This window comes from Zingiber officinale, chromosome 4B (assembly GCF_018446385.1).
Source record: "Zingiber officinale cultivar Zhangliang chromosome 4B, Zo_v1.1, whole genome shotgun sequence".
NCBI lineage: Eukaryota > Viridiplantae > Streptophyta > Magnoliopsida > Zingiberales > Zingiberaceae > Zingiber > Zingiber officinale.
This window is the reverse complement of record NC_055993.1, coordinates 38,030,336-38,044,170: the sequence shown is the minus strand read 5'-3', so window position 1 is coordinate 38,044,170 and position 13,835 is coordinate 38,030,336. Positions and strand designations below refer to the sequence as shown.

Here is a 13,835-nt window from a genome sequence, read left to right as displayed (position 1 = left end):
AGTCATGGTGGTCGTCATCAAGTTTCTCATAGCCTGTTGCCTAGCAGCCCGATTCTGATGTCCGAAGAGTTTCTTGAGATTGTGCATCATGTCAAAAAGCAGTAGGCATTGCCTGATGTTAATATTGCAATACATTTGACATAGAAGTCAAAATATAACACCGCGCCATCTCATCTGCCCTGACCCATTTCTTATGACACTCAATCTCCTCTTCACTAGAATCACTATTAGGCAAGTTTGGACAAATCTCAAAAAGTACGAACTTGTAGCCTTCAGCAGTTAAAATAATATCCAAGTTTCTCTTCCAATCTATATAATTGGGTCTAGTAAGTTTGTTCTCTTTCAATATAACAGTAAGAGGATTGAAAGCCATTTGAAATCCTAAGAATCACAAAATATTTGGTCAAAACTTAAGAATTTAAAATAATATTGATTCCTCAAACAATATCATTTAAATTCACCAACACCTCAAAATACCGTGAATTTTGTATGCCACGATAGTGTGGACGTATACAAATTCAAACATTTGTAAGAGGGGGGTTGACCCATTAATTTTATTATCTTGTCAACCTAACTTTATGACAAATAATATTAATAGTTGGTTTTTCTTCTGTCACACAAATAATAGCAGTGACTCCGATGGGGATGATATTATTAAATGCGCCTAAGTGTATATCATTACTTGATACTTAGTTCATTAAATAGGATTGTACCCCTTCAGATGGAGAAGATCACACAAACCTAAATAATTTTTTATAATCATCCATAAAGGAAGTTTGATCTAGTGATTAGTAAACAAACTCATCCGATGTGGAGGAAGGCACTCAGAGCCAACACGCAAGTTTGAATGCATCACATACAAACCAATAATGGAGACCGTGAAATTTAAATAATTCCTCTCCCACTTAGTTATTTAAAACGAGGAATTTTAACATGCACACACACAACACATATAAACATCATAAAAAGGCAATAAATATAAAAAATAATTTTTCAACTATTATGGCATCATCCATAGCTGTCCTCGATGTGCCACCAACCCTACCCGCCGCCATCGGGTCATGTCGTCGCGTCTATCTTGCTTCCTTTTCCGCTGCGCCTCTGGTGCTCAAGATAGCACCACGCATAGCAAGGAGACGAGCCGCAACAAAATAAAATTTTATATTTATCGATCCTATATTCCATAAGGGAATGTACATGTAATCTAGATCGAACAGAATGTAAAATCCTAAAACTAATACAACTCCTGCTGTATTTAATAATTACAATCATACACACACATAAAATACCCTCAACAGAGTTAATCTATTTGCACATCCTACTAGGATGCTTACAACCACAGAGTTAATCTATTTGCATATCCTACTATTATCCTGCCTAAATTTATGTATGAACCATGCATAATTTAACTGAAACCAAACACACAGAAGCCGAAAACTCGCTCTGATACCAATTGTTGGGTGTTACTCGGAATTCCGTTCTGCTTCCCCTGTACAAAAATTTGTACAAGCACAGAACTTTCCTAGCAACCTGTGTATTCCTCATGAGTTAAACTTGAATTGGAAACGGAACTTAACATTTTTACTTCAAGTTCAACTCATGTGTTCTTCAGTAGTTAAAACTTGGATTGCAAATGATACTTAACATTATTAATCCAAGTTCATCCCATGTTACAGAAGTTGATTAAATATCTATTTCAAGGATTGGCTTCCAGGTTAAACATGGCGAGACACTCAGCCTTCTTGGCTATGGGATCATCCACCACTTCCTAGACAAAGTCTTTCAAAGAAATTGGATATTTAAATTTCTTACAGTAACCCTAGGTTTAACTACAGAGACCTCAATAGAAGCACAAGATCAAAACACTAAATCGAAACACAAAAAATGAAACATGAAATCGCTAGCCTCTTGTGTTGGTATTTCAGGATCCATACAAAGAAAAACTAGTTTCGCTGCGGAATTAAGAACTAGTTATACCTTTCTTTGTAAACAAAGACCTCTTGATCTTCTGCTATATTCCTCTCCTCCTCTTGGACGTCGTGTGGGTGATGATCCACCAAAATGAAATCCACCCAAATCACTTCTTCTCCTCCAAGAAATTCTGACCACCAAGGAATGCCAAAATAGGAAACTTTCTTCTCTTCTTCTTCCTCTCAAGCAATCGGCCACCAAGTGCTCCTTCTTCTCTTTCAAGTTTCGGCCACTAAGAAGAGATGGGTGTCGGTCTTAGAAAGAAGAAAGAGAGAGAAGAAACAAGGTGTTGTTGGCCTTAGGAAGAGGAAAGGGAGAGAGACCGGCCACCAAGGAAAAGAGAGGAGAGAAATTGTAGAGATATGTATGTTATTCATAAGGCACCCTCTACCTCTCTTTTATAATCCTTGGACATGGAAAAAAAGGAAATTTTAATAATAATTAAAATATCTCTCTTTTAAATTTCCTATTGTGATGGCTACAAAAGGAAAGTTTTAAAATTAATCTTTCTCCTTTAAACAATGTAGAAGGCTACAAAAAAGGAAAGATTAAAATTAAAACTTCTCTTTTAAATCATGGTTACAAAAAAAGAAAGTTTTGTCAACATTAAAATCTCTCTTTTTAAACATTATAGATAACTAAAAAAAAAAAGAAAGATTAAAATCTCTCTTTTAAACCTTTGTAGATAGCTATAAAAGAAAAGATTTTAAAATTCAAAACTCTCTTTTAAAACCATGTGGATGGCTATAAAAGGAAAGATTTTAACAAAAATAAAATCTCTCCTTTTAATCCTATGTGGTCAGCCCCTTGCTTGGGTACCAAGCTTGGCCGACCACCACTTGGGCTCCAAGCTAATGATTGGCTGGCCCCCTTGCACCAAGCAAGGATGTGCCCGGCCCATTACTTGGGTAAGAAGTGAACTTTGTGGATACAAGGCTGATCCTGTCCGAACGATGAATCAACGGACGCTGGGCACGTGACGCTCTCCCAACTGCTGAAGTAGATCTTCGACCGGTCGCGTGGACCTCCGGCGAACCTGCAAGGAAGTCGGGCCGGGAGAGGGTTCCCCGCGATGACCCTCCGACGCTCAAGTTAGGCAAGAGGAAAATGAGAAAATGACTCTGAATATGCGAGAATGCGTACCTCTAGCGAAGTGTGAGGCTCCTTATATAGGGCTGTGAAGGGGCTCAAGCACACATACCGAGGCGAATACCTATCCTCAGCTCATACCTCAGTATGGGCTTGTCAGAAAAGCTTACCTGACACCATACTGCTACAGTCCGAGCACATCTCTGATGGGATAGCGGAACCCTCTGTCATAAGATTCTGCGTATGGCCTAATCGTCGAACATACCCGCTGTCAGAAGATGTTCCCTTGTCCTTTTCTCCTTTTACCCCAAACCGAGCGTCCGGCCGATCGGCGGTTCCCTCACGTCCGGCCGGACGTATGCGCTGGTCCACTCGGGAGATTTTCGGTCATGTGCTCTGTGGATTGTTCGCAGTGTTGCTACTTTATGTCTTTGGCCGAGCGGGCTTCGCGATCAGCCCGGTGACCATGTTCCTTATGAGCGTCGGAGACCCAACTTCCCGTCGGGTTATTTCTGATTCCGCTGAAACCTCGTTCGGCCGACCGGTCTCCCCTTCTCCGGTCAGCCGTTTGACCCTTTGACTTCCACGTGGCGTTGACTTCCCTCAGAGGGGGGGGGGGGTCCCTGTTCTTACCACCGGATCAAAGGCTTTATAGAGGCTACAATAGGGATCGAGAGGAGGAATTGATTTTGGTCTCCCAATGAGCTTGAGCTTCCTGTGTTCGCCCCGAAACTCAACTTAAGTTCATCAATAATAACTCATACCACTAAAGAGTTATTATTGAACTACCGCATCAATCCAAAATTACATTATGGGCTCCTTCTTATCATGAGTGTGTTAGTCTCCTTGTGTTTAAGATATCAAATGCCCACTAATTAAATGAGTTACTGTCAACTCATTTAATTAATATCTAACTCCAACAGTAGTACCACTCAACTTTATTGTCATGTCGGACTAAGTCCACCTGCAGGGTTTACATGACAATCATTATGAGCTCCTCAAGGGGACATCATCAACCTAGATAGCTAGGACACAGTTTCCTTCTATAATCAACAACACACCATAATATTATTTCCTAACTTATCGGGCCTATTGATTTAACGAATAAATCTCACCCATTGATAAATTAAAGAAATAAATACTAAGTATATGTGCTTATTATTATATCGAACAAATTTATTTCGGAAGGGGTTATGTACATATTCGGCTTGAGCCCAATCAGAACCCCTCTCCCGAGCGGCTTCGGTAAGAATTTTACTTGTACCTTTGCCTTGATTGCTAACTGATTTTCTCCTTTTTCCCTTGCAGCTAATATTGTCATGGAGTCGGTGATGGCTGGTATTTTGAAGAGAAAGGCGGCGGCACTCGATGCCGCAGCTGCTAAGGAGATGGAAGCGCTCAGGTTTCTCTCCCGGGGCAGGCGGCGGGAGCAACTGTTAGCCAAGAGCCTTCCGTCCGGGAGGAAGGCTCTGCTCAAGAAGAAGAGCGGCCTCTTCGACAAAAGAGGCGCCGAGTGGAGACTCCCCTTCGGTCGGCCACATCCGCTGTCCAACCGTCCGAACGGGCCACCGCAGCTGCTCGTGGCAAAGCTCAAGAGATCGAGGAATTATTGCCCGAAGCCGATCGACCTACCGCGCCCAAGCACACGATCACCTTGAAGGGGCCTCTAGCCGAATGTGGGCTGACGCCCGGGCGCGTGTGGCGATGATTCCACTCAACAACTTGGCCAATAGCCACATGCAACAGGCCACTGGGGTAAGTGCATTTTCTTTCTAAGCTTTTTACACATTCTTTCCGATCGGCCCTTAATAATTTTCATTTGTGCTAGAGATGGGTGGAGGAGATTGCTGTCTCCAATCGGCTCGCCATGGTGGACGAGGAGCTCAAAAGGCTGCGGAGTTCGGGCGGCGCTCCTTCCCAAGGCCCATCGTATGCCGAGTTGCAGAAGGAGCTCAAAAAGACTCAAAATCTTTTGGAGGCCGAACGGAAGAAGACGACCGACCAGGCTCACAATCTGGCTGAACTCGATCGCGTGAATAAATCACTGGATCGCAAGATAAGCCTGGCGACCGAGCGGAAGAACACGGCTATCTCCGATCTGGAGAAAAAGAATGTAGAGGCTCGGGGGCTGGAGCAAAAAGTTAAAGAGTTGATGGAGCAGCTCGATGAGGAGAAGGCGGGTCGCTCAGCCGATGCAATTAAGCATAAGGACGAACTGAAAACTCTGCAGGAGTCCCTCGCCGCCTCCCAAGCGGCATTCAAGGAATATCAAGATGCTGAGCCTGGCCGAGTCGCAGCCCTGCGGCTAAACTACATCCGTTCGGCTGAATTTTCAGAGAAAGTCTGCGAACGGATGTACACAGCCTTCGACCTTGCTATGACCGCCACCACGACATATTTGAAGTCCAAGGGTCTTCTTCCCGACTCCGTTCTCATCCAGACCGCAGATCAAGTGGCGCTCCTCGACAACATCCCGAAGGACCTCTACGATTATCTAGAATAGGAGTTTGTATGTAATTCAGCCGCTCGGCCAAAAACTATCCTTTTTGTAATTCGGCCATTCGGCTTTAATTTCTCTAATATGCCATCCTTTTGCTTGCCTTTTTTTTTTTGTGCAAATCAATACGTGTGATGTCCGCTCGGCTACCCAACTTCCGTTCATGTTTCCTCCTTTCCCCGTGATTCACTTTTCATCCCTCCTTCCTTGCATTCGAAAGGGATTTTTACGAAGTATTTTGCATAGCTAGTCCGCTCGGCTGATCGACTAAACGACTCACCAGCGAAACCTCTTTATTGCATTCGTCCGGCCGGAGGACTTATAGTCGCCGGCTCGACTCTCTATTTTTAACGTCGGAGCTCAACGGTCTTCAGCTCGGAGGGTTTATAGTCGCCGGCTCGACTCTCGATTTTTAACATCGGAGCTCGACGATCTTCCGCTCGAAGGGTTTATAGTCGCCGGCTCGACTCTCGATTTTTAACGTCGGAGCTCAACGGTCTTCCGCTCGAAGGGTTTATAGTCGCCGGCTCGACTCTCGATTTTTAACGTCGGAGCTCGACGGTCTTCCGCTCGGAGGGTTTATAGTCGCCGGCTCGACTCTCGATTTTTAACGTCGGAGCTCGACGGTCTTCCGCTCGGAGGGTTTATAGTCGCCGGCTCGACTTGACCATATGGGAGGAAGCTGGGTGGACGAGCTGCCAGGCGTTTTATGGGCTATCCGTACGACTCCAAAAGAGGGGGCGGGCGTCACGCCGTTCCATTTAGTGTACGGCGGCGAAGCGGTTATCCCGGTTGAAGTCGGCGTCGAGTCCATCTGGATTCAGAATTATGATGATGATAACGCCGAGCGGAGGAACATGGAATTGGGCCTGATTGATGAAGAGCGAGCCAAAGCGTCCGTCCGGCTGATAGCATACCGGCAGAGGATGAAGCAAAACTACAACCGGCGCGTGATTCCTAGAGCATTCCAAGTTGGCGATCTTGTCTGGAAGAAAGTAAAGCCAGTCGACGACGTAGGCAAGCTGGAGCCTCCTTGGGCGGGCCCATTCGAATCATCTCCAGCCGTACCGCGCCAAATTGATCCTGTCCGAATGATGAATCAACGGACACTGGGCACGTGACGCTCTCCCAACTGCTGACGTAGATCTTCGACTGGTCGCGTGGACCTCCGGCGAACCTGCAAGGAAGTCGAGCCGGGAGGGGGTTCCCGGCGACGACCCTCCGACGCTCAAGTCAGGCAAGAGGAAGACGAGAAAATGACTCTGAATATGCGAGAATGCGTACCTCTGGCGAAGTGTGAGGCTCCTTATATAGGGCTGTGAAGGGGCTCAAGCACACATACCGAGGCGAATACCTGTCCTCAGCCCATACCTCAGTATGGGCTTGTCAGAAAAGCTTACCTGACACCATACTGCTACAGTCCGAGCAAATCTCTGATGAGATAGCGGAACCCTCTGTCATAAGATTCTGCGTATGGCCTAATCGTCGAACATACCCGCTGTCAGAAGATGTTCCTTGTCCTTTTCTCCTTTTACCCCATACCGAGCGTCCGGCCGATTGGCGGTTCCCTCACGTCCGGCCGGACGTAAACGCTGGTCCACTCGGGAGATTTCCGGTCGTGTGCTCTGTGGATTGTTCGCAGTGTTGCTACTTTATGTCTTTGGCTGAGAGAGCTTCCCGATCAGCCCGGTGACCCTATTCCTTATGAGCGTCGGAGACCCAACTTCCCGTCGGGTTATTTCTGATTCCGCTGAGACCCCGTTTGGCCAACCGGTCTCCCCTTCTCCGGTCGGTCGTTTGACCCTTTGACTTCCACGTGGCGTTGACTTCCCTCAGAGGGGGGTCCCTGTTCTTACCACCGGATCAAAGGCTTTATAGAGGCTACAATAGGGATCGAGAGGAGGAATTAATTTTGGTCTCCCAATGAGCTTGAGCTTCCTGTGTTCGCCCCGAAACTCAACTCAAGTTCATCAATAATAACTCATACCACTAAAGAGTTATTATTGAACTACCGCATCAATCCAAAATTATATTATGAGCTCCTTCTTATCATGAGTGTGTTAGTCTCCTTGTGTTTAAGATATCGAATGTCCACTAATTAAATGAGTTACTGTCAAGTCATTTAATTAATATCTAACTCCAACAGTAGTACCACTCAACTTTATTGTCATGTCGGACTAAGTCCACCTGCAGGGTTTACATGACAATCCTTATGAGCTCCTTAAGGGGACATCATCAACCTAGATAGGTAGGACACAGTTTCCTTCTATAATCAACAACACACCATAATATTATTTCCTAACTTATCGGGCCTATTGATTTAACGAATAAATCTCACCCATTGATAAATTAAAGAAATAAATACTAAGTATATGTGCTTGTTATTATATCGGGATTAAAAGTACGCACATCCATAATAACAGAGGTTATATTCTTTTATGTAGTCAGTATAAAAGGAACAGCCTCAAATGGTCCTACTCAATACACACATAGTGTACTAGTGTAATTTTATAATCAAGATAAACTAATACCAAATTACACTATAATCATTCCAATGGTTTGTCCCAATTCATCTTGGTTGTGAGCTACTATTTATAATTTATAAGAAACTGATAACATGATCTTCTGTGTGACAGTACACATCATGTTATCTATAATATAAATTAAATGGACAACTACATTTAACTAAATGCAGACATTCGACCAATGTGATTCTTATTATAAAATAAATGTTCATTCAATAAATGTTCATAAAAAAAACTAAGTTTTTAGTATACATCCTAACATTATCTCCTTCTAGGAAATGTGAGACCATCCTGGAAAGACCGTCAAGGTGAATTATATATGACATATGGCGAAAATGGCATTGAAGAAGAATTGAAATTTGAGTTGGAGGAAAATCAAGGGAATATTAAGGGGAAATAAGAACAAGAAAAAAAAAAGGAAAAGAATAGTCTAATGCTTCAATTACAATGAAAAGTAACATAGGGAACATAGTCTAATGCTTCAATTACAATGAAAAGTAACATAGGGAACATAGTCTAATGCTTAGCACAATTTAGAATATGAGGTAAACACTCCTTTTCGTAGTTAAAAGTCAATATGGCACTTAATCGCATGCTAAACAATTGATTTTTTTTATTTTTTAAAATTTATACCAAAAATATTATATAATATTTTTATACGACCAACTATTTATTTTCTTCAGTTAAATTCATCTAATTATATATGTGAAAGAAACACTGAACCTATTCAGTTGCTAAAGTAACTTATGCTTGCTTGGTTGTTTTTTCACCACACCACACTACACCACACCGGGTTGCGCTTGAAACACAACGAATCATACCTTTGGTCAGATGGCGTCGATGAGTCCATTGCTGTGCCACCTTCGCTCGAGCTTGTATCTCTTCACTTAAACTTCTTCACTCATTGGTAGAAGAATTTCGTCAACTTAATTTTCTAGTCAGGAAGAACCACTTAGCTTTCTTCATTGGCTTGCCCATCTTAGATAACAGTCTTATGAGCAAAAAGAAAGTTTTGATTTGTCAAAAAAGCAAAGATAATTAATACTAAAAAATGCTTTAAAATGACCAAAACTGAGCACGAATTGCCTGATGAGGCACACAAATTTCAGTCTAAATTACAAAACACAGCGTCTCCTTCAGTCCAAATTCCTATTTCCACATCAACTGAGAAAAAAACCCAACTGAGTTCTAGCATTCAATTGCAGCAGTAGAAGCTTGATCCAAGTTCTAGCATTCAAAAGTTAACTGAGTTGTGAAATTGATGGCAGCATGAACAAGCAATCACGATCGGAAAACTTTACCAACCTCTGATTTGAATCATTCGAGTTCGTGACATGAATAAATGTGATCTGAATCAAATGGAGCATGCTTGTAATGGGCCCTTTTGCAGCTGAAGACGCTTACTGTGGATGGTAAAAGGTAGCATTTGGCATGGTTCAGGTAGAGTTTACCCGCACACGGCTCGGAGTGTTTGCAATATGCTTAAGGGATGTATGGTATGCTAGCATCCACAAAGCCGACAATGGAAGAAGTTTGTCTGTGGTCAGGAGAAACCCAAGAAGTGGCTGACAGAAGAGAGAGAGCACGCCGAACACCTGGTGCTCCATCCAAATTCGAAGCTCCTGCAGATGCTTCTGAACCTGCTTAGAGAAGAAAGACTCAGGATAAACTGAAAGGCGGTGAGCAAAGCTTTACAAGATAAGAGAACAAATGTGGCATTGCTTTACTTAATTCTTCTTTGATGCCTAACACTTAATTAGCTAACTGCAGCATTTGATGATAACCACATGAATTATGTGTCGCAATGCGATGTAAATACAAATTTCCTTTTGAACACCTAGAGAACTAGCACCTTTGCCATTATTTATCAACATTGCAGTTATGAATACAGTAGTTATGGATAAAAACTTGGGAGCATGAACCAATGGAGTTACAGTTACCAGCACATTTATCTTCAATTTACTTTAGAAAATTATTGACTCCGAACAAGAGAAACAACATGGTCAGTGACATAAACAGTAGCGAACCTCATGGATGAATAATCCATCAGAGAATCTAATCGGGATTATCTACAAAAAGGAGAAGCAAGTAACAAATCTGAGTGTTAAACTGCTTTATATAACATTCCAGATTATACTAAATCACTCGAGGCATTAAGCTTTGACAAACATGTAACACCCCAACCAGCTCTATTGTAATAATTTAAGGTTTTGCAATTCTAATGTCTCAAGTGCTACATTCTCTAGAAAATTGTATTTAGAATATGCACGCTAGCTTGTCGATACTCAAAGGTAAAAAAGGGTCAGGAATAAGGTTTTTCTTAAGGAAAATCAGGATTACATTAGTACCAAAGTGTCGTTTAACATTAATATATGCTTGCATAGATTATGTGACCATATCTAGGACATATCATTTAATTATAGTAAATCAATCGATAATAAAGATACTTCATAAACCACTAGGCAAAAGCGAACACAAATGAGAGCTTTAAAATTATATACTTAGACAACGTTTACCTTGATTGAGTACTTCAGCTGCAGTGCCTTGAAGTGGCAAGAGCTTGTCACCCTCATGGTACAAGGATGGAAAGGCATTTAGGAACTGAGTGTTCGGCAAATGCAGCTGCCCATCTATGTTGACTTCTTTGATTGGTTTTATCCATTGTTCTCTCATTTGTGTGAACTTGAAGTTATGATGCTCTTCAATAGTTGCGCCTAATGTTGTTCTCCCGTGATCAAAAGCAGCTATATTCCACCGAAAGTTCAAATGATGTTTGTCATTTATAAAAAGCAAGGTAAGATTTAGCATCAAGAAATGACACCACTGGTTCAAGTAATTTTCAACAAATTTTTTGTTGGTTGGCCATAATGCATGTCCGAAACTTAACAAGAAAGCAACAAAAAAATATCCAAAAAACACAATACAACCAAAAGTACCAATCGAGTATATGCATTACTCTTCTGCTTCATCATAGCTAATATGTGTATAGCTAGGGTTGAGCAATCAATTCAAAATCGAATTGACCAAACCGATTAAACTGAAACTGAACAAATAAAAAAAAAAATCAAATTAACTGAACCGACCAAACTTTCTAACAAAAAGTGAATAAACTGAACTGATAAAATATTCGTTAATTTGGTTTTCGACCGAATTAATTTGAAAAGTCAGACCCACCACTATGATGCTAATTTTAAAAAATAAACACCACAACTGATTTTTGATATTATTTTTGGTGTTATTTTTCAAAACCCAATGTTTAGTGGTCTTAAATTTTGATTTATTCTATTTAACCAAATTAAGAGTTCTAAAATCGAAATCAAACCAAATTACCCGAAATAACCATTTTTTAAAAAAAACAAAAATCTAAAATAACCAAACTTAATTTTTAAATTTGATCGGTTCAGTCAGTTAATTCGGTTTAACCGAACTTTTGCTCCCCTATGTATAACTTCTTTAAAACATTCTTTGATAATTAATAGCAGTTGCATTTTATTACTACCATACAGCAGAATTTTCTTAATCTTTTGAACTATTATGGAGGAAACAAAATATATTTCCCAACGGTTACTTAACACTACCAACTATTTAAAAAAAAACACAACGTTCTTCACCAAAAATCAACTAAACATGTTATCTCTTCCAATGCCTTTCCTAAATAGTATTTCTGAATCTCATATGTACAGTGTCAGAAATTAGAACACGCGCCACAGGTGCCCACCTATATCAGTGATTTCATTAAAAAATGCAACTAAATACAGAATATTGTATTCTGGGAGGAAAAATCAAGCTTAGTAATTGCAATAAGGCATGTTGAGAAAACTGATAATTGATAAATCTTTTTGCTCATATCTATCTTAACCTATATTTAGGAAAGAAGATAAATCGATATTCAAGTCAGCAGCCTGACTGAAAATGGTGCAAGTTTGCATTAGTCTATCAACAGGTGCAGCAAGATTTGTAAACATGGATCATAACCATATTGCTCAATGAAGAGATAAGAAAAAAAAATGATCATAAGTAGATCAGAGGTGAAGTAACACTGATATTTATGTTGGAGCAAAAGTGAATAAGTTTCAATTTGACAATATTAAATCAAATAAACTTAATCTCACTTTCAACAAATGTTGAATACTTTTCTAGCTGAGCCTACTAGTTTTTAGCTTAATTAAGCTTCGACTATTAGTTCGGACATGGTTTGTTTGCCTTGTTCAAAACAAGCTCAGTTACCAGCCAACTTGTGATATTGCAACTTTTAAGACAGACACATGGACTTAATTGATCAACCAATTGCCATCTACATGTTGCCCCTGCTTGCCAGATCGACAAAGTGAATCATACAGAAGATAGAAAGCAGTTGCACATTGCAAGACTAGAAGATTTTTGCTTCAAATATGCAGTTTCTGTAGTACTGCAAAAGGTCAAATGACCTATAAAAGTTCTCAAATCTAAAGCCCCCAACAAAGAAAAGTCAAAACTGAATAATAATAATAATATAAAGAAGAAGAAGCTTTTATACCATAAAATGAAGAGTGAGTTGAGCTGAAAGAAATTATGTTTGGGCGAGGCTTGCGACGCCGCGCATTGTGATCAGACAAACGCCGACGGCAGCTTCTCTTTTTCTGATCAAACTCCGACAAATCATGGAACCTTTTTACAAATCAAAAAGGACAGTAGCATAGAATTAGGGCATTCATCCAATAACTTAGGTATAACCAATTTCAAAGCGTGCCATAGAAATTCATTTCATTGACCTGCTGCATTGCTGACAGAACCGGCGCTCCTGACCACCGACGACGACCTTGGGGCATTTAGAATGGGCTTCACATACCCTGTGCTTCCGGTGATAATCTTTGGCTCCGCTAAGATCAAAGCTACAACCTTGAACCTGGCAATAAGCGCTCTGTGCGATCTGATGAGTGAGCTTTGGCTTCTTGACGAGGGAACCAGGTGGAGAAACAGAATCCAAAGCTGACGGCGGGTTCTTCCCTGTGTTCTCGGCTGAAACATTCTCAAAGTAGGTTCTTTTACCAAGTTTTAGCCCTATCTGTGATTCCTCCAACCCGGCCACCTGCGCCGCGATTGGAAAAGAACCATTCTCCAGCAAAATTACGTTCTTGTCACAGTTCTTAGGGTTCGCTTCCCAATCGGAACTCTTCGCGGTCTTGGAGGAAGCAGTGGAAGCAGAGATGGTGCTCTTGGATGAGGAGCCATTCCCCAAATCTGAGCCAGAAGAAGCGCCGCCGCCGCCGCCGCCGCCTGCGGCGGCGGACAACTTGTAACTCCCACCTGAGGGCTCGTGGTTATCCCAATCCCACAGTAACGAACAGTTGGCGTTCCAATCCATCATCAAACCGATCGCGCTACGGCACAATCAAGGCGAAAAAAAAATAATAAAAAAAAATAAAGCCGAAATCAGATTCCTAGTAGCAAACCCCAAAACGCAATTCAAGATTCAACTTTTGCTAAATTATCCACCACCAATTGATGCCCTGGAAGGAAACCCTGGGGACAAGAAGCAATCATACCTGGGTCGACGGTGTTATTGTCCGAGATTGCAAGAACAGAACTCTGGGAGACTTCAATCCATGGACGAGAGAAGTTTATGGCACCAGAAACGGTGACAAACAGAGTATGAGCACGGTCGAGAATATCCTCCGCCTCCTCCTCAACCTTCCACCACCACCTCCCTCGCCCACCACATATCCACACCAACTGCTCTGTTGCTGATGGCCAGTGAGCCATTGCTATCCTTT

The 13,835-nt window shown here is 41.6% G+C and overlaps 1 protein-coding gene across 1 annotated transcript; it reads right to left on the bottom strand.

Annotated features, from left to right (window-relative positions):
* Positions 1 to 9,092: 9,092 nt before the first annotated feature.
* LOC121974970 (squamosa promoter-binding-like protein 12) lies at positions 9,093 to 13,818 on the bottom strand. The gene is made up of 5 exons (XM_042526280.1): positions 13,608 to 13,818; positions 12,834 to 13,442; positions 12,599 to 12,729; positions 10,599 to 10,826; positions 9,093 to 9,722 (listed from the first exon to the last, which is right to left on the bottom strand). The coding sequence occupies exons 2-5, from the start codon at positions 13,427 to 13,429 to the stop codon at positions 9,565 to 9,567; spliced, it is 1,113 nt and encodes a 370-aa protein (XP_042382214.1). The 5' UTR covers positions 13,430 to 13,442; positions 13,608 to 13,818; the 3' UTR covers positions 9,093 to 9,564.
* Between the last annotated feature and the right edge of the window lie 17 nt (positions 13,819 to 13,835).

Excerpts from the sequence above, each read along its gene's own strand:
- LOC121974970 (XM_042526280.1), bottom strand. The coding sequence starts at position 13,429 with ATGATGGATTGGAACGCCAACTGTTCGTTACTGTGGGATTGGGATAAC. Across the intron at positions 10,827-12,598 it reads AACTCACTCTTCATTTTATG|CTGCTTTTGATCACGGGAGA; the intron begins GTATAAAAGCTT and ends GGTGGAATATAG. Across the intron at positions 9,723-10,598 it reads AGCTGAAGTACTCAATCAAG|GTTCAGAAGCATCTGCAGGA; the intron begins GTAAACGTTGTC and ends TTCTCTAAGCAG.